Raw genomic sequence first — 27531 nt, 5'->3', positions numbered from 1 at the left:
AATTTACAAGGGCTCAAATTGGGTAAAAAATTAAATTAAAAGGAATATATATACATATAAACATATATAGAGGAAATTTCAAGTTTTTCTGCCACCACAGTAATTTAAGCAACCAATACCTTTACCTGCTTTTACTATTGTAAAAGCCTCTATCTCCCCCTCCAATCCTTGTTCTGTGGTAGGCAATTACAGACATGAGCACAGCAAGGACAATAGGCCAGATACAGAAGGGAGGGCTCTAGGTGCCTAGCAAGGTACAATCAACTGTAGGGTGAGAACTCACCCCAGGGTGACTTTTCCTCCCTTTAGCATATCACTGGTCACGAGTTTTGGACCGGACCGCCTAACCTCTCTTCCCCAGAGATAACATCTAGGTCTCAATTGTATTTCAGTTCCAGGCCCAAATAAGCAACAAAACCAGCCTTGTACCAGATGCATAAAATAATGACCCCCTGCCCTGCTTGGTGTTGGCCAATCAACCAGTGGAGACAAGAACCCTGAAAGGACACACATGGAAAACTGCTGAATATTCTATTGAGACCTTCTCCTGGGAGCACCCCTAAAATCTTCACCCTTAAAACCCTCAGGACAGAGGAACCAGTGCACTCTCCCTTCAGGAAGCACATGCCTTTCCCTGTCCCCTCCCTGCCCCCTCCCTGCCCCAGCACTTTACCATTAGCTTCCTCACTCACAAGCTCCAAGGAACTTCCTTTCCTTTACTTATTTATAATTTCAAAGTTAAAAAAGTAAATAAAAAACTCTTAACCTACATAACTCGTTTCCTTAGCCTATTTCTTCTAGGAATTACTTCCTCTACCTCCGTGATTTACCAACTAAATATTCTCATACAGTTTGGGTCTTGGTTCTGAATTCTTTCCCAGCCAGAACCCAAGTACCAAGGTTGCTGAATCTGGAATCTAGCAAAGTCTCAATTAATATTAAAATGAATAAATGAAAAAAAAATAAACAAGGGGTAACTTTTAATAAAATAGGTTTGATAAATACATCTTCAAACTAATTATATAGTAAATATTAAAATATATTAGAAAAGACATGATAGAAAAAGCAGATGAAGTACAAGTTGGGATAACACTCCTTTTCAAATACATATCACACTTTTCAGTATCCTATATACTAAAGCGGTAATATGCAAATTGACCCTCATGCCCTCGCATCACAAGATGGCCATCCCCACACTTTCACAAGATGACCACCCCATGTCATTCAAGCTTATTTCCACTACAAACCATTCTGGTGTTGCTGATATTTGAGTTGTTTTAATTAACAGTTAATAGAAGTACTATATATGTGCCCGGAACTGTTCTAAGCATTTTGCTAACTCATTTAATCCTCAGAATAACACCATGTTTGTACATATTAATACTTTTCTCCTTTATAGATAAAACTGAGGCACAGAAACATTAAGTAACTTGTCTAAAGTCACACATCTAGCAAATGGAAAAACAAGAATTTGAACCCAGATAGTTAGCTCAGGGTTCAGCAAAGCTTTATTACAGATTTATTAGAGCACAGCAGACACATTCATTTGTATATTTTCTGGCTTCTTTCACTTTGCAATGGCACTTTAGTAGTTGCAACAGAGACAGTAGTTGCAAAGTCTAAAATATTGACTGACCCTTTACAGAAAAAGGATGCCAATCCCTGGTCTAGTTCTATATAATCTGTAACAGTTAATGGAAATATACCTTCCAAAGACTCAATCCCAGTTGCTTGTGCCAGTAAATCTTCATGTCTTGCAACAACCTGAAAATCAAAAATGAATAATCAGCATATGCTCTAAGTATAAGATATTTTTTATTGTGATTGCCATGTAACCATATAGAAAGGGCACAAACATTAACATAAAAAAATATATAGGTGTTTAAGATGCATTATTAGCAGGAGCACAAACACACTTACAGCCTTTTCACTAGCCCCTCACTTTCCCAATAGGATGTGCAGGTGGAGTTGTGCCAAAACTGAAAAAATAAAAAACAGCTAGAGGAGAAACCAAGATGGCAGCATAGGCAAACACCTAAACTGCTGCCTCACACAACAATTTCAAAACTACAACTAGAAGACAAAATGGACATGATCCAGAACCACAGGAAGGTTGGCTGAGTGGAAATTCTACAACAAGAAAGAAAGAGAAAAGAGACTCACAGGAGCTGCAGGAGGCAGAGGTATTGAGATGGTGTGGAGAGGACTGGCAACTGAGGATGCGGCTGTCTTTTCCAAGCAGGAGGGAGACAAAAGCTCCCGATAACACTGAACTTCCAGATGAGACTCTGGGAACCCAGACTCATTTGGAGAGAAACTGGACTGTCTGGCAGCGGGTGGAACTCGAGGGGGCTTTCTCTCAGAGGTGCCTGCAGTGATTACCAATAGGCACTGAAACCCAGGGGCCTATTAGGGTAGGGCTGACGGGAAACCAATGCTGTCTGCTCCACCCTGAGGCTCCTCCCCATCCAAGCTGAGCACAGAGATTTTTGCTAGTCTTGTCTCATAAGGGTATCTCCAGCACAGAAGTTCTCCCAGCACAGCCACAGCTGATCCTCACAGCCAATTGGCCTGGAGGTCAATTCCTCCCAGAAATACTAACAACAATCAAGACTTAACTACAACAAGGATGAGAACACAGTCCACAAAGGGGTGTACCAAGAGTGTCCACCTCAAGTAACTGGGGAGGCCGAGCCACTGGGCCTTATAGGACACCTAGCACACAAAGCCACTCTATCAACTCAGGGAAGCAGCCAAAATGCGGAGACAAAGAAAGAGGTCACAGATGAAAGAAATGGATGAAAGCAAATGACTGGATATAGAGTTCAAAACCACAGTTATAAGGTTTTTCAATAATTTTCTAGAAAAAGCCGATAAATTTAGCGAGACCCTCAAGGATATGAAAAGGACCAACTAGAAATTAAGCATACACTGACTGAAATAAAAAAATATTATACAGAGATATAACAGCAGACTAGAGGATTGCAAGAATCAAGTCAAAGACTTGAAATACAAAGAAGCAAAAAACACTCAACCAGAAAAGCAAAAAGAAATAAGAATTCAAAAATATGAAGATAGTGTAAGAAGCCTCTGGGACAACTTCAAGTGTACCAACATCAGAATTATGTAGGTGCCAGAATAAGAGAGAGAGAGCAAGATACTGAAAACCTATTTGAAGAAATAATGACTGAAAACTTCCCCCACCTAGTGAAAGAATTAGACTTACAAGTCCAGGAAATGCAGAGAACCCAAAACAAAAGAAATCCAAAGAGGACCACACCAAGACACAACATAATTAAAATGCCAAGAGCAAAAGACAAAGAGAGAATATTAAAAACAGCAAGAGAAAAACAGTTAATTGCCTACAAGGGAGCACCCATGCAATTGTCAACTGATTTCTCAACAGAAACTATACAGGCCAAAAGGAAGTGGCAAGAAATATTCCAAGTGATGAACAGCAAGAATCTACAATCAAAATTACTCTACCCAGCAAAGCTATCATTCAGAATTGAAGGTCAGATAAAGAGCTTCACAGATAAGAAAAAGCTAAAAAGAGTTCATCACTACCAAACCAGTATTACATGAAATGCAAAAAGGTATTCTTTAAGAAGAGGAAGAAGAAGAAAAAGGTAAAGATAAAAATTATGAACAACTAATACTTATCTATCAATAAGTGAATCTAAAAATCAAGTGAATAAAAAAATCTGATGAACAGAATAAACTGGTGAATATACTAGAATTAGGAGCATAGAAGAGAGTGGACTGACAATCCTCGGAGGAAAAGGGGTGTGGGAAAACACTGGACAAAAATCATACACCTATGGATGAGGATAGTGGGGGGGTTGGGGTTAAGGGCAAAAGGTGGGGTGGGAACTGAGTGGAGGGGAGGTATGGCGGGGGGTGGAAGCGGGGGAGGAACAATTATAATAATCTGAACATTAAAGATTTATTAACTTAAAAAAAAACAGCAGCTAATTCTTGCCATGCTAATATATGCTTTTATTTTAAAGAATGTTTTCAAATATCAGATTCTCATAGTTCTTGAACTTAATTCAGCATAATCAAGATCACATAATTCGTCCAACCACTGTAGCTCAGTGGCTGAGTTTTGACCTATGAACCAGTAGGTCATAGTTCAATTCCAAGTCAGGCACATACCTGGGTTGCTGGCTCAATTCCCAGTAGGGGACATGCAGGAGGCAGCCAACGAATGATTCTATCTCATTATTGATGTTTCTTTCTCTCTCCCTTCCTCTCTAAAATCAATAAAAATATATTTTAAAACATAAATTTTTTTAAAATGTTTAATTAAATTTAAAAAAAATCTTTTTAATTATAGAATAGTAGAGACAGGAACCTTCAAGATTTTTTACTACAATCTCCTCTCCACTTGATTTTTTTTAAACAAGAATCAAAGGCATTACATGATATCAATGGCAACAGCACAGCTGAGATTAGGAACCATCTCCTAAGTCCCTATATTGTGTTCTACCCACCACAAATTGATCAGCTTTCTGTAATTTCACCAATTGTTATACTTTGTGCTCATAATGTATGAACTGTCTATGTGAACATCCCAATTTTTCTTATTCACAATGTCCTAACTTTCAAATTCCATTTTCTATTATCTTTATAAAAGTCATCTTATTCTTTGCCCACCTATATTCACTACACATCAGTTAAGGTGGTGAAAACAAAGTATGAATAATATATTTTGAAAAGATCAGCATATTAGTTTTTCAACTAACAAAAAGTAGTTTACAGAAAACTTCACCAAATGATACTTTGAAAAGTAATCCACACTAATAATTATACATTTGTTTTGTAAATATTCATTTAGACTAAATAATAAAAGTTTTATAAAAATTATAAATTATCACTTTGGGCTGAATAATCTGCATGATTCAGAAGACTGGAATTACCTGTAGGTGTAGCTCTTTATCCAACTGACTGATTCCTTGGGCAAGTTTTGCTAGTTGTTCAGCAATTACAGCTTGATGAATAGATTGGGAAGTATAAGTCTTTACATCAAAGTCTTCATTTAAAAAATCACTGTAACACTCTGAAAAAAAAAGTCTTTTTTAAGTACATTGTACTAAACCGTAGATATTAAGCAACAGAGCAATTACAATCATAGTTAACATATTTTGAGGTCTTTCTAAAACTGCTATAAATTCTTTCTTTTTAAAAAATATTTATTTTTGCCGGGACCGGTTTGGCTCAATCGATAGAGCGTCGGCTTGGGGACTGAAGGGTCCCGGGTTCGATTCCGGTCAAGAGCATGAACCTTGTTGCGGGCATATCCCCAGTAAGGGGTGTGCAAGAGGCAGCTGATGGATGACTCTCTCTCATCGATGTTTCTAACTCTCTCTCTCTCTCCCTTCCTCTCTGTATAAAACCAATAAAATATATATTTTTTAAAAAATAAAAATAAAAATAAAAAATATTTATTTTTATTGATTTCAGAGAGGAAGGGAGAGGGAGAGAGAGAAACATCAATGATGGGAGAGAGAATCATTGATTGGCTGCCTCCTGTATGCCCCATACTGGGGATTGAACCCTGGTTCATAAGTCGATTCTCAACCACTGAGCTATGCTGACCAGGCTGTAAATACTTTATGTTATAAATAAGGAGGCAACAGCAGAAGAGAGTGATAATATTCATTGACAGCATATTATGTGCCAGGCATTGATCTAAGCAATTTACAATTACTAACTCATTCAATATCACACAATCCTGTTTGAACAATCGTTTTCCCCATTTCACAGATAAAGAGAATGGCACACACACGGTAAGCAACTTGTCTAACCTGTCTGAAATTTAAACCCAGGCAGTCTAGCCCACACTCTGAACCACTATGCTAAAAGCTTACTTTTATCAGTGAGCCAAAAAGAAAACTGAGTAAAATATTAACTACTCACCATCGCCTTCAATGCATTAAAACAAGGTCACTGACAATGGCAACAGAAAAATTAACTATAATATATTTTATATTTATGGTCTGTGATATCTCTAGATCAATGGTTCCCGACCTTTCTTGGACATGCCCCACCTAAGCATCTCTGAAATACTGATCCCCACTCCCCACTGTGATAATTCTTATTATTCGAAAAGTGAACTCCTATTTATGTGGATGAAGGTCTAAACAAGCTTCCAAAGAATATGGCATCCATGAAAGAGAAAAATAAAAAGTATGAAAGGACAGTTGAAGTACTGAGGAAGAAATCACTAAGAAATTGTTTTAAAATAATAATAATAATAATAATAATAATAATGTAAAATGCAAAAAATTCACTATTAATAACTCATTCTTGAACTGACTCCCTTAAAAATCAAATGCTGAGAACTTCTGCTCTAGATCAATGTGCAAATAGTTCTAGGAGCAGTATAGAGGATGAGTGAAAAGGGATTAGTCACACAGTGGTGTTTTGCAGCTGGCTCATAGTGGCTCCTGAGAATTAACTGTTAAATTTTCAGGAATTGTGTGAGCCAGTTGACATCACATGCATTGTAAAATTGACCACGGTAAGAGGACTTACATAATCGAAACTGGCATACCCTACAACACCAGGGCTTTTCCTATTTCCCAAAAAGCTGATTTATCAGCACAGTCATGGAACAGAGCCATAGAGGCCAGTAAGGTGCTAATTAACAGCCCAAGTGGCATGATGAAGACCTAAGGCAGTGGCACTAAGAATATCAAAGAAATGACAAATTTGACAAACATTTAGACATTGTAATGTGTAGGACTTAGAATCAGCTGAAATGGATGATTAGGTAGAGCAAGAATCATTTCTAAGTTCCTTGATTAAGTAACTGACATAGGGAATTCAGCTTTACATTAAGCCAGACCACTAGGCATACAATAAAAGCCTAATATGCTAAGTGTCCAGTTAACTGGTTGGCTGTTCAACCAATAAAAGTGTAATATGCTAATGATATGCTAAGGCCACTCAACCGCTTGCTATGATGTGCACTGACCACTGGAGGCAGATGTACCAACTGGGGTACATTAGCTTGCTTCTGGGGTCCAGCTGATCAGGACTGAGCAAGACAGGCTGGACACCCTCTGAAGCCCTCCCAAGATCCTTCCCCGGCTGGCCAACCTCCAGTGTCTCTCCCCAGCTCTGACTGTGCACCGGTGGGGTCCCTTGGCCTGGCCTGCGCCCTCACAATCCAGGACCCCTCGGGGGATGTCGGAGAGCCAGTTTCGTCCCGATCCCACAGAAGGAGCACCGCTCAGCCAGAAGCCAGGCTCAGGGCTGGTGAGTGCAGCAGCAGTGGCAGGAACCTCTCCTGCCTCTGCAGAAGCACTAAGGATGTCCGACTGATGGCTTAGGCCAGCTCACTTAAGCTGTCAGTTGGACATCCCTCAAGGGTTCCCGGACTGCAAGAGGGCGCAGGCCCAGCTGAGGGACACCCTCCTCCCCCTTCAAGTGCACAAATTTCATGCACTGGGCCTCTAGTCTTTATATAAAGATGAATATGAACATAATTCAAGGATAATGCTTGTTAACATTCTAGAATTATTTTAAAGTTTGTGAATGACAGATGATGTCTCTCTCTAAGTATGACCTCAGGTGCAGATTAGGGGAGAAAAAAAGTGTAAAAAATATATTTTTTAATCTATTGGGGTGACACTGCTCAATAAAACCATACAAGTTTCAAATGTGAAACTATAACATACCATCTGCATACTGTATCATGCACTCACTTCCCAAAGTAAAGTCTCTTACGGCCACCATTTATCCCTCTTTGCTCTCTCCCACCTCCCCCCACCCCCCACCTCCTTTTCCCTCTGGCACTCACCATATTGTTGTCTGTATCTATGTGGGGGGGGTTTTCCTTCTTTATCGCGTCACCTTTTTCACCCAGCCCTCAATCCTCCTCCCCTCTGACAGCTGTCAGGCTGTTCTGAGTTATCTGTTATTCTGTTTCTAGTTTGTTAGTTTATTTTGTTAATTAGATTCCACATGTTAAGTGGAATCATAAGGTGTTTTCTGACTGGCTTATTTCACTTAACATAATATCTTCCAGGTCTATCCATGCTGTCACAAAAGATACAATTTCCCTGTTTTTTCACAGCCGAGTAGTATTTGATTGTGTAAATGTACCATAGCTTTTTTTTTTTAAATCATTTTTATTGACTTGATTTTTAGAGAGAGATAAAAAGAGAAACATCAATGTGAGAGAGAAACATCCATCTGTTGCTTCCCACACATGTCCCAACCAAGGATTGAACCCACAACCTGGGCATGTGCCCTGACAGGAAATCAAACCAGCAACCTTTTGGGGCACCGGACTACACCCAACCAACTGAACCACACCAGCCAGGGCTCACAGCTTTTTTATCCACTCATCTACTGATGGGTACTTGGACTACTTCCAGATCTTGGTTACTGTAAATAATGCTGTGTCCATTTGATTTATCTACAAGGGATTCATTGGAGACCTGGGCAAAGCGACTTCATAGGCATAGCATGAGGGTGACTGGGTCCTGGAGAAGACAAAAAGAAAATCCAGAGCACAAGAGGAGGGCAGTCCTTAGGAAGGAGCAGAGACTTCACTTCTGTTATAATTCAAAGTATGAGAGGAACGGAAGAAAAGATGGCTGCAGGTTCAGGTTTAGCTTATTAAGTTTGATGGCAAGAAGTGAAGGAAGCTCACACCTGGTAGATTCCTTCTCTCTCCTTTTCTTTCTTTCTTTCTTTCTTTCTTTCTTTCTTTTTTTAACAACTCACTGAAGATATGTTGAGAGAGAGAGAGAAAAGGAGAGAGAGAAATGTGAGAGAAGCATGAATCAGTTACCTCCTGTACAAGCCCCAACCTAGATATGTGCTCTAACCAGGAAACAAACCTGTACCTTTTGGTGTACCGACGATGCTCCAACCAAATGACCCACCCAGCTATGGCTATTTTTTTTTTTTAAAGGAAGTTGAGGAGACTCTTTCCCGCTCCCCACATGGGAGTCTATGCTATGAGATTCTTTCCCTCTTCCCACTCGCAAGTCTGTACTTGTACTTCAATGAATTTCCAAATAAATAAATAAATAATAAAAAAAAGAAAAGGAAGTTGAAAGTCATTTGTTAAGTTTGAAGGGGGGGGTTTGAAAAGAGTAAAAAAGATTTAAATAACCACTATGGAAGATTAAGTAAGAGAACTAAACTGGAATATATAAAAGGCATAAATGAGTAATATTTAACCTCCAAAAACTGATTATAGTTCCTGGAATTCATCCCACTGAACTATATACCTATGTCTGACATGTGTTGTTTTTTCCACTTCTGGGGAGTTCTATTTACACTTAAAAAACCAACTCTATCTAGACTTTCCTGACACTCCCCTAACCACTCCCCATTTCCATCCTCCTCTGTACATATTAATGTTTTACTTTGTACACAATTTACTACTACCCTACCAATCCCATTACAGTCCTGTTTTTATAGCTCTGTAAGACTATTTCCCCTACTAAAATGGTGGGCTACTTGAGGGTGGAAACTGCCCATATATCAGAAACTCAAAATTTAACTCAACTAAATTTAAATTAAGATACAAAGATACATTAGACAGAATCTAACCTTCAGAATCTAACAAAATCTAATTCAGAAAACACCACCATTAGCGTTGGCTGGTGTGGCTCAGTTGGTTGAGCACCATTCTGTGCACCAAAGGGTCACCAGTTGGATTCCCGATCTAGGGCATATGCCTATGGGTTCCATCTCAGGTCGGGGTGTGTGTGGCAGGCAACCAATCCATGTTTTTTCTCTTACATGGATGTTTCTCTCTTTCGCTCTCCCTTCCTCTTTCTAAAAATCAATCAGAAAATTTTTTAAAAAAAAGGGAAACACACCATTAGTTAAGTTTTGACAAACGTATATATATTATGAGAAGCCAAGTAATTGCGATAGCTGGTTTGGCTCAGTGGACAGAGCGAAAGCCTGCGGACTGAAAGGTCTCAATGCCTGATTTTTCGGCTTCATCTCCAGTAGGGGGCATGCAGAAAGCAGCCTATCAATGATTCTCATCATTGATGTTTCTCTCTCTCACTCTCCCTTCCTCTCTGAAATCAATAAAAATAAGCCAAGTAATTAAGGGCAATAATAACATATACAACCGTCAGAGAAAACTGTCAGATGTAAGAAATACCCAAACCCTGTAAGAATTTTCATGTGTTTATTTAAGCCTCACTGATGACAATGCCAAGAAGCAAAATCTCAATGGGTTAAGAAAAATGCTCCAGAGAAGACATAAAGGGTTATAGGAAATCCATTGGTGGTAGTTTAGGGAGGCGTAAGAAAGCAAAGCTAGGAAATCTCTAACACTGGATAAAGAGTAAAATGAAAAGACAAATACTTCTTTTGCATGGGTGGATACTAGATAGTTAACAATTAACACAGCAAACTGATGTGGGAGAACAAGATAACAATGAGGCCCTAACCGGTTTGTCTCAGTGGATAGAGCTTTGGCCTGTGGACTGAAAGGTCCCAGGTTTGATTCCAGTCAAGAGCATGTACCTTGGTTGCCGGCACATCCCCAGTAGGAGGTGTGCAGGAGGCAGTTGATCAATGTTTCATTCTCATCAATGTTTCTAAGTTTCTATCCCTCTCCCTTCTTCTCTGTAAAAAATCAATAAAATATATATATTTTTTAAAAAGATAACGAGGGGATTCTGTGGTCCAGTGATCTGGTGGGAGATTGTGCCCTGAAGGGTATGGCAATAGGGGGTTACTCTGACATTCCAAAGATATGTTGTTATAGATGCAAAAAGACAGTAGACAGGCTGAATTAAACATTGAGCTTTGTAAAGAAAGACACCAGGCTAGGACATGACTAACCATCCCAATTCATTTTCAGTTAGTAAATTTTAATTTCAGACCATCCTATGTGGTTACGTTAGGTCTCTGAGTTTGTATGGCTTACCAGGCAGACCTCCCCTGAGCTTGTCAGGTTTAGTAGGTGGCCCCCTTTTCACCCACAGAACTTTCACTTATAATCTACTATGGTCTCTAAATGTTTGTATATGATTCTTGCTGTGATGTTCAATTTTTAAAAAAAAATGTATTCTGCACCTACTATATGCGAGGTGATATTATTAACACTGTGGAAAATAACTAGTGATTTTACAATGAAGTAGAAAAGATTAAATTATGAAATTATTTTAATACACTAGAGGCCCGGTGCATGAAATTCGTGCATGGGGGAGGGGGATGGTATCCCACAGCCCAGCCTGCACCCTCTCCAATCTGGGACTCATCGAGGAATGTCCGGCTGCCCTCTCACAATCTAGGACTGCTGGCTTCCAACTGCTCACCCGCCTGCCTTCCTGACTGCCTCTAACCGCTTCTGCCTGCCAGCCTGATCACCCCTTAACCAATCCCATGCCAGCCTGATTGATGTCTAACTGCTCCCCTGCCAGCCTGTTTGCCACCAACTTCCCTCCTCGGCCGGCCCGGTCATCCTAAACCTAATTATTATAGAGTATACAATTACTATATTAATCCCAGTCTGAACGAATGCTCCAAACCCTCTTCCTCCCATGGTTGTGGATGTACAAACGAACCTGCAGGAGATGCCACCTGTGCAGTCCAAGAATTTAACAGAGAGCACGTCCCGTTGCCCGCTGCACTTAAAAATAAGTCCCTCTTTCATTAAGCGCCCGTCATCTGCTCTGGTCTTACACTTACTGGAAAGCAAATCAGTTTCACTAAAAAGAGATGTTGACAGGAAGTCAGGAAGGCTGGTCAACTACCTTAATTGCTCTAACCACTCACCCTTTGAGACATTGTTAGCTGAAGCAGCCTCCACCTTGTTTGTCCCGTGTGTAAGTTTCCGTTATTTTCTGCCTAGGGGCTACATGTAAATTTCTATTTACGTTGCCTAAGATGTTTTCCCCAAAGCCTCAATAAAAGGGACGGCAGCGTCAGAGCAGTGAGTAGTTCTCCCACTAGAGTTGGACTACCGCCTGGCCCCCCATATCACCAAGTTGAATTTCTTCAAGTCCCAGGTCCGTTCATTTGTGTGCAGCCCTTCTCCAGAACCCGAACCCTGGGTTGGACCTCTTTCCAGGCGGGCCGTGAAAGAGATTCCTACACTTTTCATGGGATGAAACGCTTCCCCTTTGGGTCAAAACCTGGGGCACCGACCAAAAGCCCCAGGCGCCGGGAAGGTAGAGCTGAAATGAGGAGCGAGTAGACAGCAGGTGTCCCAGGACGCGAGTTGGCAAGGCCAGCACCCGGACGCCAGGGGGCTGGGCGGAGGGGAGTGGTCACCGCAAGATCCGGAAAACTTTCTGCAGAGCCACTCCGGGTCAAGTCCCACACGGGGCCCGGCACAGAGCAGGACAGTCCCTCCGGCCTCCTTACCGTCCTGCAGGAGCTCCCGGACCGTCGCTGCAGCCGCCCGAGAGCCCAGAGCTCCGGGTCCCGCTCCAGCGCTGCCGCCGTCCTCACCTTCCATGTTGTCAGGTCGCGCGGTGATGACGTCAGCGGGGCCCTGCAGCCTCGGCGGTGACGCAATCTCCCGGCGCCGCCCGCTCCGCCAAGCCACGCCCACCGCTCCGGATCCGCCGGGTGAGGGGGCTTCAGCGGCCGCAGCTGGACGGGCTCTGTCCGGGGAGCCCGCGGGTCCCAGCGCAGCGGGGAGGCCGGAGCCGGGGGCTCGGCGGAAAGCGCCGCCCGCGAGGGCCGGTGTGGCTCCCGGGCCGCAGAGGAGAAGGGGCGCGCCGGGACGTGGCCGCAGCGCTGATCGCTAAAGCAGGTATTTATTTACCCTGAGATCGAGGCCCCGCGGGGGCGGAGAGGGGCGCGGGGGGTTGGGGAGCCCCGCCGGCGCCCCCAGGCTCGGCTGGCGGGCGTGAGGCGTTAGTTGCCCAGCGTTCTCTGCCCCACGCCCCGATTCCCGGTCCCGAGCTGAGGGCGGACGGGAGAAGCCCGGGAGGGAGAGCTGCTGCCGGGGCGGTAGTGAGAGTCAGGGAGAGCCGAGAGCCGGGGGAGAAGGAAGACGGAGCCGGGAGAGGACGAGTGGGCTGGGGCTCTGTCCTCCCTCCCAGGAGGTCAGGACCAGCTTTTCTGCTTCCTCTCGGTTCCAGCCACGTGCGTTGAGGGATGCCAAAGTTGTGGTCCTATTACAAACGGATGGGCTTTCCGTATCTGAACTAAAAAGCTGTAAAATCAAGTTAGTTCTCGTGCCCTGGCCGGTTCGGCTCAGTGGATGGAGTGTCGGCCTGTGGACTGAAGAGTCCCGGGTTCGATTCTGGTTAGGCCGGGGCACATGCCCGGGTTGCGGGCTAGATCCCCAGTAGGGGGCGTGCGGGTGGCAGCCAGTGGGTTGTTCTCTCTCATCATTGATGCTTCTGTCTCTCCCTTCTTCTCTGAAACCAATAAAGTTACTTTTTTTTTTTTTAAGTCAAGTTCTCATCATCTCCGCTGCTACATCTGCATTAGGCATTCACCTAGATTCCTCCAAGATAAATGCTGATAAGTTAACAGATTAAACACGTATGTAAGGTGGTTAACTTAAACATTTATTTATATAAAGAAAATGTAACACAACTTCATATACACACAGAGAGCTGTTTTTCCCCTAATTCAGAGTTAGGTGGTTCTCTTAGTTCTGCTAAGAGTATTTCAAGAAGTTGCAATAATAGTAATTCCTCGGTGCTAAACACTTTTCTAAGTACTTTATAAATCTAAATGCATTTAATACTTAAACAGCTAAGACAAGCAAGTCTCATGGTACGCGGAATTGTGTTTTCCCTTTTTTTAAAAAAATTATATTTTTATTGGTATTAGAGAGAGAAAGGGAGAGAAACATTGATCGGCTTCCTCCTGGGAATGGAACTTGAAACCCAGGCCTGTGCCTGGACCTGAATAGAACCAGTGAACTAAATCAAGAAGCATGGGACTAGCCAAACCTGCTGAGGGCTTGCTTTCTCTGTCTCAGGTGTTCCCTAATATTTGTTTGATCTCAATCATGATAAGCTTAATGGTTTTGAATAGCGGTCAAATGGATTATGAAGGGCAGTGTCTCAGACTTAGGTTTCATTATCTGAAATTCTTTATTGTTACTAAGCGTATTTTTGAAATATGAATTTTTTTTTCCTTTGGCCTTTATATTGGATGGTACCCACAATCCAGTTATGTGCCTTGACTGGGAATTGAACCAACAGCCTTTCAAGTATAGTAGCTACACTGGCCAGAGAGCTGTGCTGCAAGAATTTTAAAAACATGCAATTTAAGCAGAGGCACTGACCATTTCTCAAGATTGTCATATGAAAAGATAACAGCAGCCAACACAATAGCTGTCAGATGTGAGTGAAGCAAAATTATACCTGCTCTGGCCTATTAGCTCAGTTGGTTGCAGCATCATACCAATATGGCAAGGTTGTGAGTTTGATCCCTGGTCAGGGGACATACAAGGATTAACCAATCCTATATAATAAAAGGCTAATATGCAAATTGTCTCCTTGACTGGGAGTTCAACCAGGGTTGGGGCCAGCCAATGGCCCGCAGCTCCTCCCCTTCTTCACCTGCCCCACCCCCACCCGCCCAGCCTGATGGGGCAGGCTGGCCAGACCCCACCTGTGCACCAATTTGTGCTCAGAGCCTCTGGTAAATTCATAAGTAAGCGGAACAAATCAATGTTTCTCACCTTCCCTCTTTGTAAAATCAATAAAATAAAAAAATATATATATTTTATTGATTTTGTACAGAGAGAAAGGGACAGAGATACAGAGTTAGAAACATCAATGAGAGTCATCGATCAGCTGCCTCTTGCACACCCCCTACTGGGGATATACCCGCAACCAAGGTACATGACCTTGACTGGAATCGAACCCGGGACCCTTCAGTCCCCAACCCAACACTATTCATTGAGCCAAAACGGTTTCGGCTAAAAATATATTTTTTAAGTCACAAAAATCAACTTTAAAAATTATACCTATTTTTTTGTCAGATCAACAAAATATCTACGTGTGTGTGCGCGCGCTGCAGAATTTTACTAGAGTATGTGTGCCATGAGATGAAAAAGGTTGAAAACACTGACCTACATTATAAACTCTAAAAGAAACTTAACTGGTATATAAGGTTCATGCCAGTCTAGGCCCTCTCACTCTTCGGTTCAGTTAGAACTCAGACAACACTAATTTTGTTGTCTATAAAATACTATGAATTGCTGAATTTAATAATTTATTCCTCTTTCAGTATAAAAGTGATTTACTATGCAGTTATCCTATCTAATAAAAGAGTGATATGCAAATTGACCATACCTCTGCTATGCCCATAAGCCACACCTACCAGCCAATCAGGAGTGAATATGCAAATAAACCCAACCAAGATAGCTGCAGCCACAGAGAGTAGGAGGGAGTCTTGGGTTTCCCTGACAATGGAGGAAGCCAAGCTTCTGCAGCCCTGGCCTGTCTTGGCCTCAGCTTAAGGTTACAAAGTTTCAATTATAGAAGATACATAAGTCCCAACAGAAATGGCTGCTGCCAAGGAACAAGCAGGAGGCTTGGCTCCACTCCAGGCTACAAAGTTTCAATTGTAGAAGATAAATCCCAGATACCAGGGTCTCCAGGGGGCGTGGCCTGCCTGCAAACCACCACAGGCCCCTCGCCCAGGCCACAACACACCCCAAGGGAACCCCCACCGTGATCCGGGACACCCTTCAGGGCAAACCAACCAGCCCCCATCCATGTACCAGGCCTCTATCCTATCTAATAAAAGAGTAATGTGCAGATTGACCATCATTCCAACACAAGATGGCTGCCCCCATGTGGACACAAGATGGCCAGCAGAAGAGGGCATTTGGGAGGGACCAAGCCTGGAAGGGAGGGCAGTTGGGGGCGATCAAGTCTTCAGGGGAGGGCAGTTAGGAGTGACCAGACCAGCAGAGGAGGCAAGTTGGGGGTGACCAAGCCTGCAGTGGAGAGCAGTTGGGGTGGGGGGGTGGGGTGGGGGAGGGTGGGGGGGAAGGATCAGGCCTTCAGGGGAAAGCAGTTAGAGGTGACCAGGACTGCAGGGGAGGGCAGTTAGGGGTGATCAGTTCTATAAGGGACGGCAGTTAGGGGCAAACAGGCTTGCAGGGAAGCAGTTAGGCATCAGTCAGGCTGGCAGGGGCATGGTTAGGGGGTGATCAGACTGGCAGGCAAAAGCGGTTAGGGCAATCAGGAAGGCAGGCAGGCAGGTGAGCAGTTGGGAGCCAGCAGTACTGGATTATGAGAGAAATGTCCCAGATTGGAGAGGGTGCAGGCTGGGGTAAGAAACACGCCACTGCCCCTCCCCCCCATGTACGAATTTCATGCACTGGGCCTCTAGTGTTACTATAATGAGTTAAGTATAGAATTTGAAACTGTTAGTGTTTGACATGAACAAGCATAATCTGTACATAACAAATATAATTTCCCAAAGTGATAAAATTATCAGTAACTTATAAAGGCAGAATTTTGTAATATCCTATTTGATACTATGAAAATAAGCTAAAAAGACTTCAAAGCCCACTGGCCTGATGAAAATGTGTGTTCTTGGCCATTGAAATTGTTAGAATGATAGGAATTCATCTAATGAAAGTTCCTTTTTTCTATGTATACTGATTGTGGTTTTCTGTTGTGTGTGTGTTTTATTTGTTTTTCAGATTTGAAACAAATCTGTGTTCGTGAAGAATGACTGCGTACAAAACACAATATGTCAAGAAAGATAAAAGATCCAATAGAACTATTCCATTCTGGGCAGCTGGTAAAAGTCTCCGCCCCAATGGTTCGATATTCAAAGTAAGTATTGTTAAGTGGTGATTTCCTTTTTATGCTCTGACTTTTTAAAAGTAAGATCACTTCACCACATGGCATCTTCCAACACTTAGCTTTTGGATCATGATCAAGGCTTGAGTCCTGATGTTACCAGTTGCCTAGTATGTGTGTGGCCCTGAGTAAGCAGTTAACCTCTCCAAGTTCCTACTGACTGGCGTTGCTCAGTTGATTGAGTGCCCTCCCATGCACCAAGAGGTTGCTGATTTGAGTCCAGTCAGGGCACTTGCCCAGGTTTCCGGCTTGACCCCCCCAGTAGGAGGTGCGCAGGAGGCAGCCAGTGTTTCTGCCTCTTACCCATGTTTCTCTCTCCCTTTCTCTCTCAATAAAAAATTTTTTTTTAAAATAATAGTGCTTATAACTCCTTACCTATAATGGATATTAAATAAATATAAGCATGTCTGCACAGGTTTTTGTGTGAACGGAAGTTTTTATTTATCTAGGACAGTAGATATGGTAGTTATATGTTTAATTTACTTTAGAAACTGCCAAACTTTTCTAGAGTGGCTATATGTTTTATGCTCCCACCAACAATGTATGAGGGACCTCGTTTCCTTTCTTCCTTTCTATCAAATGCCTTTGATCATGCCTTATTACAGTGACTAGAAGTTCCAGCACTGTGTTAAATAAGAATGATGAAAGCAGACATCTTTGCCTTGATCTTAATCTAGGGGGAAAGTAATCTGCCTTTTACCGGTTAGTGTAATGTTAGCTGTAGGACTTTTTGTGGGTCCTCTTTATCAAGTTAAGAAAGATCCCCTCTTTTCCTATTTTTCTGAGAATTCTTTTAATCATGAATGGGTATTATTTTGTCAAATGCTTTCTCTGCATTGATTAATATAATCACGATTTTTTTTCTTTAGCCTATTAATACGGTAGATAATATTGATTCTGAGTATTGAACCTTCTGTTTTAACTGTTGATTTTCTGACACCACTACAGCAGGAGAAAGATGAGGCACCACCTCATTACAATCAGGTGGAGGTAGAAGTCCAGGTTCCCCATTCAGTCTTCCTTTGACACTCTGAGGGCAAAGGGCTCCTCATTCCTGCTGAGCAGGGGGAGAGTTCCAGGTCCACATGGAGTGGGTGGCCTGGCAGCTGCTGGGCATGATGAAAGTCCTGGTTCTGCTCTCAGCGTGCTCTGATACTGCTCCCTGTGGGAGGCAGGAGGGCGCCTCCCTGCTGCTGGGGAAGTGTAGACTTCTCATGAGGTCTCCACTGATACCTTTGGAGGCACCTTGTAACTTGTCAGCAAGGATTGAAGGCCCAGCTCCCTACCTGGCCTTTTCTGATACTGCTTTGGAGGGACACTGGAGAACCTCGTCACAGCCTTGGAAAGGTAGAAACCTAGGCTCCCCACTCAGCCTTTGTGGAGAGGAAACCACAGTTGTCTTTTCTTGGTGTTTGGCTGGAGTCGAGCTGCTATTATGTACAGTTTTCTGTCTTGCGAGGCTGACCCTTTCCTGGCTGTTTGGCTGGGGAGAGCAGACTTCTGTTAAGGCGCTTTTGTTTGCACACGTTGGTATTTCCAGTTGCCAGCTTCTTTGTCTCCAAGTGTGGGATATTTGAGGTAAAAAGAAAACCCAAGAAACTCGCCATTGTTATTCCTCAGGTCCTGAGGTCACTCGCATGTCTGTTTTCTTCTTTCCACCTTTGAAATTTTTTCTTTTAATATAAAATCCAGGGGTTTTAGTTATACTAAGCAGGAAGTCCAGGGAGATCTCCATCTCCCAATACATAGACCTTTCCTCTAATAAATATTTAATAGTTAACTAAATTAAACTTGGAAGTACATATGATTGGGCTGATTTCTAAACACCTAATTAAAGTTTTATCCCTTTACAGGTTAGCTTTTAGAACACTAGTAAGAAAGTACAATTGTGATCTGTGCTACACACCAATGATAGTGGCTGCTGACTTTGTCAGATCTGAAAAAGCCAGAGACAGTGAATTTACCACAAACCAAGGTATGTGAAATTCAGAGTTTGTTGACTTGGTAAATCTTAAAAATCCCAATTCAGAGATTTTATTTTTTTGATCTTTTAGTATATAATATCTCTTAATAAGTCTTTGTAAAATATGTTTTTACTGAGTGTCTTCGAACCGGATGGTATACAAAATACTAAGCCTTCCTGAGGGCCCACGATCTCTCACCTAGACTATTAAATTAGATTCCTGTCTCACTGCCCCCACTCTTGTCCCAATCTAAACTATCCTCTAAACAACCCAAAGTGACCTTTTTAAAATGTAAATTTGAACACTTCTCTTAGACCTCTTTTTGCCTAAAGCAGTGATTCTCAGAGTGTGATTCCCCAGACCAGCAAGAAAAGCTGCATCTGGAAATTTAATTAGAAATGAAAATTCACAGCCTCTACTCCAGGCCTACTGAATCAGAAACTCTGGGTATGTGGTCCAGACCTGTTTTAAAAAGCCTTCTAGATGATTCTAAGCTTGCTAAAGATTGAAAACCACTGGCCCAAAGAGTAAAATTCTAGCACCTGTGAATAATATGTAACATTCTTCATGATCTAGCCTCTGAATACATCCTCAGCTTTATCTTCTATTAGTTTTTTGTTTGTTTTTTTCCAGAGCCCGCTGACTTTATTACTCACAAATGCTAAGTTATTTTAAGGCCCATGCTCTATTTCTCTCATACTTCTCTACCTAGATTGTCCTTCCCAGCCATGCTTGTTCCTTATATCCCTATTTCTCTTGACAAACAACAGTTTATGCTTTTGAATCTAACTCTGGGATTTTGTGGCTTAGGTATTTTCCTAATGACTCTCCACTCATATTATTTCTTTGAAGCAGTCTTTAAATGTTGCACTTAATCCTGCTGTGTTATAATTTTCTCTTTGAATGCCTGTGTTTCCTCCTGGACTGTGGGCTCCCTGAGACCTGGAACTATTTCTTACTGATTCATATCCTCAGTATCTAGCATAGTGTTGAAAATATTGGGTCGGCAACTAAGTAATTGCGGAATTTTTAAAGAAAATCAAAGACAATTTTTTCATGGAACTAAATAACTTTATTCTGTAATGTATTGCCCATTTTGATTAATGACCTTTTGCCATCTTTCAGGCAGCATCATAATCCCACGTTCAAAAAACTTCTGGTTTTTATTAGCAAAAAACTGAATCAGGTACGATTTGACATCATCATCATTATTGAAATTTTTACCATTCGAGGAGTTTTGTAAAGATCGAAACAAAAAGTAATCAAATGGTGCAAGGTCAGGACTATATGGTGGATGTGGCAAAACATCCCAACCAAGCTCCATTAATTTTTGCCGAGTGACCAAAGATGTGTGTGGCCTTGCATTGTCATGATGGAATACAACACCTTTTCGATTTGTCAATTCGGGCCGCTTTTCTTCAACTGCATTGTTTAATTTCGTTAGTTGTTCAATGTAGACATCAGAATTGATCGTTCGGTTGGGTGGTAAGAGTTCAAAGTAGACAATTCCTTTGTAATCCCACCAAACTGATAACAAAACCTTCTTTTGATGAATATCAGCTTTTGATGTTGTTTGAGTTGGTTCACCTGGCCTGCTCCACGATCTTTTCCGCTTGATATTGTTGTAAACAACCCATTTTTCATCGCCAGTTATCAGTCGTTTTAAAAATGGATCATTTTCATTACGTTTCTTTAGCAAATCGCAGCTGCTAATGCGTTGCGTTAACTGTGATTCTTTCAGTTCGTGAGGAACCCATGTATCGAGTTTTTGAACATAGCCAAGTTGTTTTAAGTGATTTTCAATGCATGTATGTGATACATGAAGCTTCTCTGCAATCTCACGTGTTGTACTGTGACAGTCCGAATTGATTATTGCTTTGATTAGGGCGTCATCAACTTCAACTGGACGACCAGAGCGTTTTTCATCTTTGAATGAAAAATCACCAGAACGAAATTTGGCAAACCAATTTTGACACTGCCGTTCTTTTAAGGCTTCGTCACCATAAACAGCACATAACTTTTTATGAGCTTGCGATGCGTTTTCCCTTTGCGGAAATAAAAAAGCAAAATATGATGAAAATGTTCCTTTTGATTTTCCATTTTTCAACGAATGCCAAACGAAAACTACAAAACAGATCAAAAAACTTTTTTTACTGATTAACAGCTGAATAGCCAACTATCAAATAACAAAATGTGTTTTACATTTTACTACGTCTGCAAACCTAAAAATTCAACTGAAGCCATATATGTGTGAAACCCGCAATTACTTAGCTGCCGACCCAATAGATTAGACCCATAAGTAAATGTTAAACTGAAATTCTATAGCTCTCTTGAGTTACAAACGGGAAAGCATCCTACATCCTCAGGAAAAGGCAAATTTTCTGATCCCAGGATAATACTGTAAATTAGGGGAACTAGGATGATACCCAGAAATCTGCATTTTTGGCAGATACCCAGTAAATCTCACACAGGTAGTCCTCAAAAAGTCTTTAGAAAAATTAAAATACATCTATCCAGAGTTTTAACACTAACCCAAAGATGGGGGGGAAAAATTTGTCCTTTAAAACCTAGGAAAATTATGATATATTTGGCTGTATTGCAATTTAAACTTTTATATGTAAGAAAATAGCACAAATATACTAAAAAAAAAACACTTAAAATTGGAAAAATGTTTATGATCCTATCTAATAAAGAAGGAATATGCTAATTGACCTTCACGCTGTTGCAAAGATGGCAGCGCCCACAGCCAATAAGGAGGGAATATGCTAATTGACTGTCCCACCCTTAAACATGGTGGCACCCATAGCCAATAAGGAGGGAATAGGCTAATTGACTTCTCCACCCTCAAAGATGGCAGTGCCCACAGCCAATAAGGAGGTAATATGCTCGACTGCCACGCCCTCAAAGTTGGTGGTGCCCAAACGCCCCACATGCCTGCCTCTGGAGTCCCCCAGTCCCCTCAACCCCCCAACCTCCCTGGGCCAGCCTAATGTGCAGGCAAGCCTGAGATGGCAGCTGCCAAGCCAACACCCAGGGTGCAGGCAAGCCTCAGATGTTGGAACCGAGGCTCAGATAACCAGGGCCAGCAATGGCATCACCTTCCCCGGATTGCTGGGTCGCCTCCCTCCCCTGAGGGCTCCCGGACTATGAAAGGGGACAGGCTGGGCTGAGGGACCCCACCTCCAGTTCATGAATTTTCATGTACTGAGCCTCTAGTATTTTTTTTATTTATGATAGAGCTAATTTCATTGTTTTATAAAAAGTTTAAAAGGAATAACTAAAAGAAAAATTGTGCATATAAAAAATGTGCAAAAAATAAATAAATAAAAAAATGTGCCAAGAATACGGAAAGCCCAGAAAGAAAAATATACACACTATTGGATATATAACATAGGATAAGTTATAAGGAAACAAGAATTTACTCTATATTGGTATGTATCTATGTTGCTGTTGGAACTCCGTTCCTTCATCCTGTTCCACTATGCCAATTGTTGAATCCGAGAGGCTGGACCCCCTTGATCACCAGGAATTCAATGACAGAGAAGCTATGAGAAGTTGTGGATATAAATATATGAGAGTCTTTATAGTGGGAGCCAGAGGCCAAGTAGCCATTGCTAACAAGGAGCCACTAAACAAAACAGTTCTTCAAAGCAAAGTCTCATACAGTAACTGCACACCATACATCTTTCTCACACAGCAGCAGCAGCAGCCTCTGTATCTACAGCCATTATTTGAGCAGCCGCATGCTGCCTGTTGGTCATTAACATTTTATACTACTTAGACAAAAGAGGGTTCTTGCCAAATAGTGACCTCAGTCTTTTGATTTATGGAAGAGCACACTTGTGCAGTGTACATATAGATTACTGTGGCCTTGCTCTTGCACCTGTGTATAGCATCTTAGCCTTAAACACTTAAGATTCCCACACTCAGAATGGCCTTGAATATCTGATGTACTCTGAATAGGCCCACCACACTCTAATTGACATTGAACATCTGAATAGGGTCCCCACAGTTGGTAAATTGTTTTGAAAGAAATTTTTGTAATGTCTATAAAATGTTAGATGCTTGTTCAAAAGTTACACACCTGAATGTGCCAACAAAAGCATGTGAGAGTATCCTCATCACATTGTTTGCAATAGCCACAAACAAAAAGCAATCTAGAAGTACATTATGTGCTGTCATCTATATACAGTGGAATATGCCACTGAAAAGAAAAGTCTGCGGACAGCTCCCAAGCACATCAGGTTAAAAATAAAGTATTATAGCAATGTACATAGATTGTTCACATTGGTTAAAAATTTACAGATACACATAAAATTGTTCTGGAATACAATAATTCTCATCTTTGGAAAGGGGTCTGTTTGTCAACAGTGTTGTACTTTTCATTCAATCAAACCTTACATTTGAATTTGAACTAAATGTGAATTGCTTTTTATTTAAAATGTTTAAAATTATTTTAATGCTCTCTTATTTGAACAGATACTTCTTAGGCTAAAAATGGTTATTTTATATTGTTATCTCGTGTGTGCGGGTGTGTGTATGTGTGTATTTGTGAATTTTAATGTTGAGCTATTCATTTTATCAGGTGATTGCCCATTGATTGTTCAGTTTGCTGCTAATGATGCAAGACTTTTATCTGATGCTGCTCGTATAGTCTGTCCTTATGCGAATGGAATAGACATTAACTGTGGTTGCCCTCAGAGGTAAAGCTCAAAAGAAGTTGGAAGAATTTTCAAAAAGATTAGGAAAAAAACTATGTGAACATGGTAAACTATCTTTCTAGTTTTCCAATAATTAAAAAGTAAGGAAAATAGTTAAAGCACTTGGGCACTAACTAAGAATTAAAAATAAGGGAAGATTATTTAGGAACATACATGCAGAGGTATTTTCTGATGGCTGAAACAATGTATAGAACCCTTGACAGCTGTTTTATCTTACCTAACCACTACAATTTTTTTAAAGTGTGGATCTGCCTTAAACCTCATCCATAAGACACTGATGTTTATAGCAAATTCTAAAACATTCCATGAGACACTGATGTTTATAGCAAATTCTAAAATTTATTTTTACTGTCATGTCAGATATATGTGCTCTAGAAACTGTTTCTATGACTTGGGAGCTCACCACTTATTTTCTCCTAATTAATTTTCTTTATAAGAATACCTTCTTATAATTACTTTTCTTTCCCCTATGCCACAATTATTTGGTGATTCTAAATAACTGTTTATTTGTAGGATGTACTTAATTTGACAATATCCCCATGTTTCTGACACTGTATCAGGTTATCTGACAATAATTCAAAATGTGTCCAAATAATAAAATCAAGGTTTTAAATACAGCATAATCCAAATCAGATTAGACATATTTGTATACTCATTAGGAGAGTTAAATAAGCTATTTAGTCATGTTGGAATGCTATAAGCCAAACTTCTCTCTCTACTATTAAGACTAATAAAACCTCTTATTATGTATAATAAACATCAAATTTGGAATTTAAAAAATCTGAAATAATTGAAATTAATTACAAAGTACTTAAATCTGTTTTGGTTGAATGGATAGTAATTTAATTTTCTGACTTGCCAATGAAAACCATTTCCTGTAAGTACTTTTTGAACTGGAAACCTGTTTTCCTAATTTTAAATTGGTCCACTTAGAAATGTTGGGTCTGCCCTAACCTGTTTGGCTCAGTGGATAGAGCATCAGCCTGCTCTGTTCAACTGAAGGGTCCCAGGTTCAATTCCAGTCAAGGGCATGTACCTTGGTTGCGAACACATCCCCAGTAGGAGGTGTGCAGGAAGCAGCTGATTGATGTTTCTCTCTCATCTATGTTTCTACCTCTCTAGTCCTCTCCCTTTCTCTCGGTAAAAAAAAAAAAAATCAATAAAATATATATTTTTAAAAAAAGAAATGTTGGGTCTATGAATTGTAAAAATCTGATTCCATTTAAGATTGCTAGATAGAAAAATAGTAGATGCACTTATAGTGCCTTTAGAAATGTATCTTCTTTTTCAACTACAGTTTATTTGTGGTTGTGTTTGCTTCATAAAGGTGGGCAATGGCTGACGGTTATGGAGCTTGCTTAATAAACAAGCCAGAGCTTGTTCAAGATATGGTGAAACAAGTAAGAAATCAAGTGGAAAATCCCAGATTTTCAGTATCTATTAAAATAAGGTAAAAATATTTTAACTTGTTGACAGAAAGTTCTTTACTTAGGCAATAAAAGGATATTCCTTCTGTTTGGTGCTGCAGGGTTGTCAATCCTTAATTTGCAGGTTGTTATAGAAATATTGAAACAAGATATTTAGTAAATGGATATATACAGTATTTTTTTTTATATATATATAATCTAGAGTAATTTCCTCTTTGTATTGTCTAACAGAAATGAAAACTTCCCTTTATTATTTAATACTTTTATCCAATCCTGGCCAGTGTGGCTCGGTTGGTTGAGCGTCATCCCAGGCACCCGGAGGTCACCAGTTCCGGGTCAGGGATATGCCCTAGTTTGGGGTTTGCTCCCCCGTGTGGTGTATGCAGGAGGCAGCTAGTTGATGTTTCTCTCTCATCAATGTTTCTCTCCTTTTTTTTAAAATTAATTCTGTGAAAAAAAAACTTTAAAACTCTCCTAAAAAAGAAACCCTTAACTTTTTCTATGTACTACTTAATTAATGCTAAGATACATTTTTGGTACCAAGAGTAGAAAATAGAAATGGTATTTGCACTAAAATTTCACAATGAAAATAAACCAGGAATCAGTTTTTTTGTGACAGGCGAAAAACATATTTTATGATAAATGAGTATTCTCCCATTTGGGGAATGCTCATACACAAGCAAATATTAGGATAGCATCTTTCAATTTATGTGTGGAGTATTTGGCTAACATTTTCAGTTTTGTAAGCCACAGGAGAGGAGCACTGGATAAGATAAAACTTGTCATCCTATTATTGCCAATAGTGAAATAGCTACATTTGAAATCTTAAATTGGAACTGATCCCTGAATAAAAAAAACTTACTGATAGTGGCATATAGTGATAATATGATGTAGAAAAACTACATACGGTTTTATATGAAATATTATTGTATTTAGTTATTAATTTTAGCTTTGATTTGTGTGCTATAAAAAGATGGCTATAATTTTAAAATTATAGGATCCATGATGACCTTGCAAGAACTGTGGATCTTTGTCGAAAGGCTGAAGCAACGGGAGTCTCCTGGATTACAGTCCATGGGAGAACCGTTGAAGAAAGACACCAGCCAGTTCACTATGAAGCCATTAAAATAATTAAGGAAAATATGTCTATACCGGTTATTGCTAATGGAGACATTAGAAGCTTAAAAGAAGCAGAAAATGTGTGCCATATTACTGGTACAGATGGTAAGAAATAAGTAGCTGAATTTTTGTCTTTTAAGTAGCAAAAAAAAGTGGGGGTGGGAGAATAATGTTAATGTTTTCATTAAATTGGAACTATATTTTCCTCTTGTGTTGGTTTCAGCTAAGCAACTTATTTAAGTATGTTAACTCTTCTAGTCAGAGACAGTAGATTAGTTGAGGTAAATTTATTCTTTATACTGCCACCATCATATCCATTGAAAGACTAGTTAAGAATCTTACAGATAGCCTGTTAGTAAAATAGAACACCTAGACTAGAATAGAGAGTGAGCAAACACAAGAGTGTTCATAGGAACCAAAAGAACCCCAGACATCTATGCAGTTTCCTTATCCCCGTAAATTACTGGCACACCGATTCCTGTGATACCTTTTCCTAGGTAATCTGCGGGAGAATGCAGATAAAACTTAACTTCGAGCAAGCCCAATTTATGACAATTTGGATTTGCCCTTAACAGAAAGCATAAAGATTAATTGCTTAATGTAGAAGTCTTAGTAAAATAAAAATAAAAATCTGTAACTACCTTTAGACTTGCAAAAAGAACTATAAAAATTATATTATAATTGAATTACACAGACTAATACCAGGGTATTGTGAAACCTTGTAATATACTTTATTTTTTAATACTCTGTTTGTTTGAATGTGACCTTGTAACTATGAGTTCTTAATATGTGGATAAATGTTCTATGCTTTAATTTGTAGGTGTGATGGTTGCAAGAGGACTCTTAGCAAACCCAGCCATGTTTGCTGGATATGAAGAAACCCCCCTGAAATGTATCTGGGATTGGGTTGACCTTGCTCTTGAACTTGGAACTCCTTTTATGTGTTTCCATCAACATTTAATGTACATGATGGAAAAGATAACTTCCAGGCAAGAAAAAAGAGTATTTAATGCTTTGTCAAGTACATCAGCAGTCTTAGATTACCTTACAGACAATTATGGGATTTGATTGGACTTCCTAAATTGTTTTAATATGTACTTTAAAGGAATTGTGTTTTTTAAAAGTTTTTAAATAAATTTTTTATTTTAATACTAAAAGTATGACTCATATAGAATCTGTAAATTAACATGAACTATGTTTTTAATAAGAAAAAGTGCAGAGAAATGACAAAACAAATGCCAACTTCTGTAAAATGAAAAGGAACAAGACAGCCAAAACCAGTTTGGCTCACTGAATAGAGCATAGGCCTGTGGACTGAAGGGTCCCAGATTCGATTCCGGTCAAGGGCATGTACCTTGGTTGCAGGCGCATCCCCAGTGGAGTGTGTGCAGGAGGCAGCTGATAGATGTTTTTCTCTCATCAATGTTTCTAACTCTCTTATCTCTCCTTTTCTCTCTGTAAAAAATCAATAAAATATATTTTTTTAAAAAGAAAGAAAAGGAACAAG

At 40.4% G+C, this 27531-nt stretch overlaps 2 protein-coding genes across 3 annotated transcripts in view; one reads left to right on the top strand and one right to left on the bottom strand.

Annotated features, from left to right (window-relative positions):
• The window catches only part of COG5 (component of oligomeric golgi complex 5), a 134258-nt gene extending 121763 nt beyond the window's left edge, over nucleotides 1-12495 (bottom strand). For both annotated transcript variants that reach the window (XM_084897770.1, XM_084897771.1), the window contains exons 1-3: nucleotides 12364-12495; nucleotides 4923-5062; nucleotides 1707-1764 (exon numbers count right to left, since the gene is read on the bottom strand). In XM_084897770.1, the coding sequence (XP_084753896.1) occupies nucleotides 1707-1764; nucleotides 4923-5062; nucleotides 12364-12457 (292 nt within the window). In that variant the 5' untranslated portion in view covers nucleotides 12458-12495. The remainder of the gene's footprint in view (nucleotides 1-1706; nucleotides 1765-4922; nucleotides 5063-12363) is intronic.
• A 64-nt stretch (nucleotides 12496-12559) lies between these two features.
• On the top strand, nucleotides 12560-27181 carry DUS4L (dihydrouridine synthase 4 like). Its single transcript, XM_084897789.1, has 7 exons — nucleotides 12560-12757; nucleotides 16631-16766; nucleotides 18647-18768; nucleotides 23343-23460; nucleotides 24806-24928; nucleotides 25903-26129; nucleotides 26845-27181. The coding sequence occupies exons 2-7, from the start codon at nucleotides 16681-16683 to the stop codon at nucleotides 27090-27092; spliced, it is 924 nt and encodes a 307-aa protein (XP_084753915.1). The 5' UTR covers nucleotides 12560-12757; nucleotides 16631-16680; the 3' UTR covers nucleotides 27093-27181.
• The last annotated feature ends 350 nt before the right edge of the window (nucleotides 27182-27531 follow it).

This window comes from Pipistrellus hanaki, assembly GCF_964339955.1.
Source record: "Pipistrellus hanaki genome assembly, chromosome: 10".
Lineage (NCBI taxonomy): Eukaryota > Metazoa > Chordata > Mammalia > Chiroptera > Vespertilionidae > Pipistrellus > Pipistrellus hanaki.
The sequence above is the reverse complement of the archived record's forward strand: the minus strand, read 5'-3'. Positions and strand labels throughout refer to the sequence as shown.